The sequence below is a fragment of the Elephantulus edwardii genome, unplaced genomic scaffold (genome assembly GCF_000299155.1).
Source record: "Elephantulus edwardii isolate Elephantulus edwardi_28Jun2011 unplaced genomic scaffold, EleEdw1.0 scaffold00236, whole genome shotgun sequence".
Taxonomy (NCBI): domain Eukaryota; kingdom Metazoa; phylum Chordata; class Mammalia; order Macroscelidea; family Macroscelididae; genus Elephantulus; species Elephantulus edwardii.
The window spans coordinates 4,065,143-4,072,458 of NW_006399986.1; the positions used below are offsets into that span (position 1 = coordinate 4,065,143).

Sequence of the window (7,316 nt, forward strand, 5' to 3'; positions counted from 1 at the left end):
AGATGCACTCTTATTGATTGTGCTTGGCTGTACATGTTCATATCCTTGAAGATGTATCATGGGGGTAAACATGTTTAAATGAAAATAAACTCAGACTTTTAAAAGGGAAAAAAAGTGTTTTCAGGTTGAAAGGATCGGGCATATCCTGAATCTAGACCTATATGGACTTGAACCCCATCTGTGCCTTTTTTTGCCCTTTGGAAACTTCAGCCCTGGTGGCCAAGTGGCAAAAAGCTGTACAACAATCCCAGAGGTACGTGGTTCAAATCCACCAGGTACTCTGCTGGAGAAGGTGGGGCAATCTCCTCCTGTACCAGTCAGATCTGATTTGACGGTACACACACACACCTACACCCACACCCAAAAAAAGATGGGTGTTTATTTCCTGTGGCAGCCATGAAATAGTAGCATGAACTGGGTGACTGGAAACAATGGAATTCTATCATCTCACAGTTCTGGAGGCTGAGAGTCTGAAATCAAGAAGCTGGGAGGGCATGCTCACCTTGAAGGCTCTGAGGGAAGATCTTTGGTTGTGAGTTCAGTTGCAGAGAACAGCAGTGAACATCACAGGAAAATGAGTTGCAGATTTTTTAAATTTTTTTTTTTTTGCCTCCCAGTGTATGTACCGTTGTTTACACTGATTGGAGTCTATTAGAGGTACCCTGCTGGCATAGTGTGTAATGTACTGTGCTGCTAACCAAAGGTTGGTGTTTCAAATCCACCAACCACTCTGTGTAAGAAAGAAAACTGGGCAGTTTCTCTCCGTATAGATTTATAGCCTCAGAAACTGATGGAGGATCACTGTGTGTCGAATTAACTCAATGGCAGTGAATTTGATTCAGGTGGGTAGTCTTGGAAGTGTTGGGATGCTAACCAAAAGGGCCAACAGTTCGAACCCACAATCAGGAGATAGAGAAGGCATAAAATTTACAACCTTGGAGGGAGCTCTGGTGACCTAGTGGCAAGAAGCTGCGCTGCAATTCCAAAGGCACGTGGTTCGAATCCACCATCTAGATGCTTCGTTGGAGAAAGAGGGGCAATCTCCTCCTCTGCCAGTTGGATCTGACTCGACAGTACACAACAAAGGCGGGGGGGGAGACATTTACAATCTTAGAAACCTAGCGGAGGGTCGTCACGAATTGGAATGGACTCTGACAGGGTTTTGGGTTGGTTTGTTGGGTTGGTTAAGCGGGAGAAGGATGGGCAATCTCCTCCTGTGGGGTTTACTGCTTCTGAAAACACGCTGGAAGGTCTAGCTAAGCGTTGGTTCAGACTCGACGACACATAATAACATTAAGCATTATTAAAAAAGCTTGACCGTGTGAGGATTATAAAAAAATGATGCAGAGACACGAGGTGAGCCCGTGCTGTTGGAAAAATGGTGCACGTTGACTTGCTTGATGTAAAGTTGTGGAAAGCTACAACCACAACAAATTCCACACAACGAAAACCTACGATTCTGCGAGTTCAAGCAAACCTCATCCAAGCTTATAGATGGCTAAAGGATGAGTTCCAATCACTTGGAATTGACGATTCCAGCTGTTGTAGACTGAGGATAAAGTATTTTTATAATTGTTAATAATGAGACAGCCAAGCAGGAATGAGATAAAACAGAGAGTGTAAAGACAGGGGGCCAGCAGTTTCATGGACTGAAGGGCCTCAAGCCACGCCTCTGTGTGTATTTATTGAGAATCAGGGGAAACAAATAATAATTCAATGCAAATGAAGCCAATTTTTTTCTCTATTGTCAACCTAATGCTTTTGCTCAGGAAGGAAGTTTTTCACAGGTATTAACACTCTCTCTGTAGAGGGGCCCTAGCTGTCTCTTGTCTGCAGGAAACAGCTCATTTTCTGTGATCTGTCACAAGAGAAATCTCAACTTATACATTTGTAATTCCTTCAATTCCTGAACAAGCATTTGTGTGTGTGTGTGTGTGTGTGTGTGTGTGTGTGTGTGACTGTACCGTCAAATCAGATCTGACTGGTACAGGAGGAGATTGTCCCTCCTTTCCCGGCAGAGCATCTGGTGGATTTGAACCGTGCGCCTCTGGGATTGTAGTTGCAGGTCCTTGCCACTAGGCCACCAGAGCTCTCCCCAAGCATATGTTTTTTCATATAATATTTGGTATGAAATTTGGCTTCTCATACCAGCGGCTTGGTTTGAATGGCTCTGTATCTTTCTGTCCAAAGATACAGGGCATGCCCCAGTCCTGTTGTTCCAAGTCACCCCAGCTTTTCTCTCTCCTCAGCCAGGACCCCCCTTGGACTCCACCTTCCACCAAAGCTTGGAGACGGATGTAAGTTCTTCTCATTTCAATTTCTGCTGAGTTCCCAGGGTTGGGGAGAGAATATTCTAGGCGGTGGTGAAGCTGTGACAGGAGAAGAACCGACTTTGGTCCATAAATATCTCCTGCTCTTTGTCCAGACTCTGTTGACGAAGTTGTGTGGGCAGGACCGGCTCCTTAAGAGGCTGCAGGAGGAGATGGACCAGAAGCAGGAGGAGAAGGTGCGCTCCCACCTCCCCAACTTCATTGAGAAGCCCCACTCCTTATTAAGTGTCTCCCTTTACATATTATGAGGGGTGGGGCATGGCTACTCCCCGCCCCTTAGCTGTAATCCTCTGTAGATTCGAAATCTTTGCCCAAGATGTTAATTATTACCCAGCACCAGCAATACATCACAGCCTAGCGGGTTAACTACGAGATTGCAAAATTAGATTCACCTTTGGAAATCAGGCCATCAGTCTTCTGTCCTCTCTCAATGGGTGGGACACGGGAAGACATCCCCGACCCCAACACCCCATTTTCCCTCCCACGAGGTCGAGTGTGGCTTCAGGAATCTCACCCCCTTCTCTCTTTAATGCAGGAGCAGCTAGAAGCAGCTCTGGAGCTGACCCGACAGCAGCTGAGCCAGGCGACCAGGGAGGCTGGGGCTCCGGGCAGGGCGTGGGGACGCCAGCGCCTCCTGCAGGACCGCCTGGTGAGCGTGAGGGCCACTCTTTGTCACCTGGCTCAGGTAAGCACCTACAAGGGCCCATACTCCCAAGGGGCTCCATGATTCCACTGGTTCTGACTGACGGAGAGCTGCCCCAAGGTTCATGGGAAGGCAGTTCTTGGGTCCTTCCATCCCAAATTTTAATCATTGAGGCTGAAGAGGCCAAGACACAGAAATGAGTTTGATGGTTTACGAGGGAAATTTGGATACAGACTTGCTAGTTTTAAACCTTGGTCTTTACTCACAGTAGCTATGTGACCTTGGAGAAGTTACTTAGCCCCTCTGGGCCTTAGATACTTTCTGTGTAAACTGGGGAATGCTAGTGGCTCGATGTTTAAAAGCTTGGCGGCTATCTGAAACGTTAACAGTTCAAGCACACTACCGGTTTTGAGAGAGAAAGATGAGTCAGTATGCTTCCATGCAGATGAAAACCTTGGAACTACTGTCGGGCAGTTCCACCCTGTCCAGTAGGGTTTCTATGAATCAAAATCAATTCAACAGCCATGGGTTTGGTATTTTGGGCGTTGTTGTTTTTAAATTTTATTATTTTTTTGTGTGTACCGTCAAATCAGATCTGACTGGTACAGGAGGATATTGTCTCTCCTTCTCCAGCAGAGCATCTGGTGGATTCGAACCACACATACGTCTGGGATTGCAGTGCAGCTTCTTACCACTAGGCCACCAGAGCTCCCTGATATTTGAGTTTTAACACTAGGCTGCTAACTGCGAACCCAGAGATCATCTGTAGAACCCACTGACAGCTTGAAAGTCTTCAGGGCAGTTTTACTCAGTCCCATGGGGTCCCCATGAGCTGTAATCCACGCCACTGCTATGAAATTTGGTTAAGCATCTCCACTCCCGACTCATTAGACTCACAGGTTCAACTTCCACTTTCGGGGGGTCACAGAAGTCAGAGCAGAGAGGCTCATGGGAATTGTAGTCCCAACCTTCTACCCTCCCCCGACCCCCTCCCGGGACCAGCAGTTGGGAGAAGTTGGGGGTACGAGGGCCAGACACGGCTGGGTGACTAATGTGTGTCTTTCTTTCTGGGGGGGCGGAGGAGCGGGATCGAGTTTGGGACACGTACAGCGGCCTGGAGCAGGAGCTGGGAAGCTTGAGAGAGACCCTTGAGTACCTGCTGCACCTCGGCTCCCCCCAGGTACATCCCTGACCCCCATCTTCGAGTTCTGCCCTCCATGCCAAGTCACCCCCTCAACCCTTGTTGACAATGCTCCTCCCACAAAACTGAAGCTCCTCCCCCTTTACCTTGACCACCTCCTCCTCCTCCTCTTCCTCCCTCCTCCTCGCTACCCTAGTAGTGGTCTCAGCCCTTTTTGTGGCGAAAGAACCTGGGTGGTGCTGTGGTTAAAACACTTGCCCATAATCCAAAGGATCAGAAGTTTGAACACTGCAGCTATTTTATTATTTTAGTAATTTTTGTGCGTACCGTCAAATCGGATCTGACTGGTACAGGAGGAGATGGCCCCTCCTTCTCCAGGAGAGCATCTGGTAGATTCGAACCGCGTACCTCTGGGATTGCAGTACAGCTTCTTGCCACTAGCCCACCAGAGCTCCCTACACTGCAGCTATTCTATGAGAAAAAGATGTGGCTCCTGTAAAGATTTACAGCCTCGGAAAACCTCTGGGGACAATTCTACTCCATCCTGTAGGGTCGCTGTGACTTGGAATCCATTGTAGTGAAGATGCTGCCTTTCACTTAAAGCTTTACCTTCTCAGTTCTAAGTGCCTTCTCTTGTCTTGAAGTCCTACCTGTAGGGGTTCAACTCCCGCCCCTCAGCACTCTAAGTATCCGGCAAGTTCATCTCTTGGGTTCTATATCCTCATCTTTGCCTTTAAGCTTTTCCTCTGACGCTTCTACTTCTTCCCCCACCCCAAGCAGTTTATTTAATCATATTACAATCTTGCAAGGTAGATATTGACACCTTTTTAATAAATGTGAAAAAAATAATTGTCAAGATTAAATAATTTTTAGAAGTGGTGAACTCTAGATTTTTAAAAGGTTTATTCAAAAAGTCTTGATTTTACCAAATATGATGCAATAAATTGTTTTGAAAAACAAAAGTCTTGATTTTGAGGCTGCTGCTTCTAACTCCCATTCCCAGATCCAAGTTCTGCCCCTACCTCTAATTTACAAACCCCGTTCCCTATAAAGCCCCGCCCCTGATTAATAAGCACCACCTCTAACATACAAACCCCACCCAATGCATAAGCCCCACCTCTAATAAGCCCCGCCCATACACAGAAGCCACACCCGTAACCTACAAGCCCCACCCAGCACATAAGCCCCACCTCTAACCTACAAGCCCCACCCCCTAGTGCATAAGCCCCACCCCTAGTGCATAAGCCCCACCTCTAACATACAAGGCCCACCCCTAACACATAAACCCCACTTCTAACATACAAGCCCCACCCCTAACACATAAGCCTCACCTCTAACCTACAAGCCCCGCCCCTAACACACAAGCCCCACCTCTAACATACAAGTCTCACCCCTACTGCATAATCCCCAGCTCTTGGATATGAACCCTATCTCTTCATTCTCAATCTACTAAGAGAATTCTAAAATGTTAAAGTGCCATCACATCAATTCAGACCCAGAGCCATCCGACGTGGTGGTATATGAGGCATGTTTTTCATGTGAAGGGCCCTGATGGTGCCGTGATTAATGATTAAAGTATTCAGCCCTTAACCTGAAGGTCAGTGAGCCACTCCTCGGGAGAAAGATGAGGTGATCCTTGTAAAGATTTACAGCTTTGGAAACCCTGTGGGCAGTTCTCTGAACTTCAGGACCCCAGTGAGTTATAATTAACTCACTGTAGTGGGTGTGGGTGTATTTTGGTGAACCTGTAGGGAAGGAGGCTGTGACAGCTTTCTCTTAGGGCGCCTTCAGAGGGATTTGAACAGCCAGTCTTTGCGTTGGCAGACAAGTGCCTAACCATTGCGCCATCAAGGTTCCACGTCTAAACCAAACATGTTGAGTTAAAATGAACCAATTATGTCCTTCAAGCTAAGCCCCTCCCACTTAATCTAAAGAGACAAGATGAACATGTGTCTGCAGTGAAAGTTTACAGCCTGGGACCCCCCCCCAACGGAAGGTTGGTGTGAGTTTGCATTGTTTGGGAACTTGAACCCTTGTTCAGTTCTAAACCCGTACACATCGGGAGTAAATATTGCCAAATCAGTTACTGGCAAGTCCATTCTGACTGGTGGAAAGGAAGATAAAAAGGATTATGAGCTCCTTCTGACAGCTGATGGACACCCTGTGGACAATACACTGTCCCATAAGGCTGAGCAGCTGTCCTTTCTCTGTACGTGGTCCCCGGGGCCAGCGTGAGCTGGCGCTGACTGGGTGGTACCCAGTGTTGTCGACTGAAGTGAAAGACAGAGATGGGGACACTCAGAATGGAGGTCTGGCCAGAAAGAGTGAAGGCATGGGGCTAACAGCTGGAAGAACTGAAGATCCTATGCTCTGTGGTTTTATTGAGAATTATCAGGAAGTGAACAAAATCACAAGGAAGTAAACAAAAACTAAGGATCATGGGGAAGTAAGTCACAAAGAGAAATTTTGTAAGTAAGTCTGAATTCTTCTCTATTGTTTACCTTATGCTTCTCTCTGGAGAGAGGGATTTAGTAAATGCAAACTAAGAATTATGGAACTCAGGAGCTTTGCCAGAGAAGGAGGGGCGATCTCCTCCCGTACCAGTCAGATCCGATTTGACGGTACATACATACAAATAATAAAATTTAAAAAAAAATTAAAAAAATAAATTTTTAAAATTTTATTATTTGTGTGTATGTACCGTCAAATCGGATCTGACTGGTACGGGAGGAGATTGTAAGACTGAGAAAAACTGGATAAATTGTGTATACTGCACTGAAACAGATGAGGGAGTGAATAATTTAAAAGCGATGTATGCTATGCAACCATACCTTACAACAAAATGTAGTACGCAAAATGATTTCATGATTATCTGCAATGTTGCAAAAATCCTCGAGCTGGTTGTACCACTAATGGAGCACCCAAGTGAAACATTCCTTGCCACTATTGAAGAAGATCTGATGAAGCTTATCATCAAATATGGCATGACTGTAGTACAACATTGTGTCAGCTGTCTTGGGGCTGTTGTAAATAAAGTAACACAAAAATTTAAATTTGTCTGGGCCTGTTTCAATAGATACTATGGTGCCATTTCAAAATTAAAAAGCCAGCACCAAGAGGACCCAAATAACACTTCTCTTCTTACAAACAAACCAGCACTTCTTAGATCCCTTTTCACTGTTGGAGCACTATGTCGGCATTT

At 46.2% G+C, this 7,316-nt stretch overlaps 1 protein-coding gene across 1 annotated transcript in view; it reads left to right on the forward strand.

Moving 5' to 3' along the window:
* Positions 1–7,316, forward strand: part of PLEKHA4 (pleckstrin homology domain containing, family A (phosphoinositide binding specific) member 4) — a 43,214-nt gene that overhangs the window by 11,190 nt on the left and 24,708 nt on the right. Inside the window, exons 9-12 of the mRNA XM_006898743.1 lie at positions 2,250–2,297; positions 2,426–2,506; positions 2,866–3,015; positions 4,055–4,153. Of these exons, the coding sequence (XP_006898805.1) occupies positions 2,250–2,297; positions 2,426–2,506; positions 2,866–3,015; positions 4,055–4,153 (378 nt within the window). The remainder of the gene's footprint in view (positions 1–2,249; positions 2,298–2,425; positions 2,507–2,865; positions 3,016–4,054; positions 4,154–7,316) is intronic.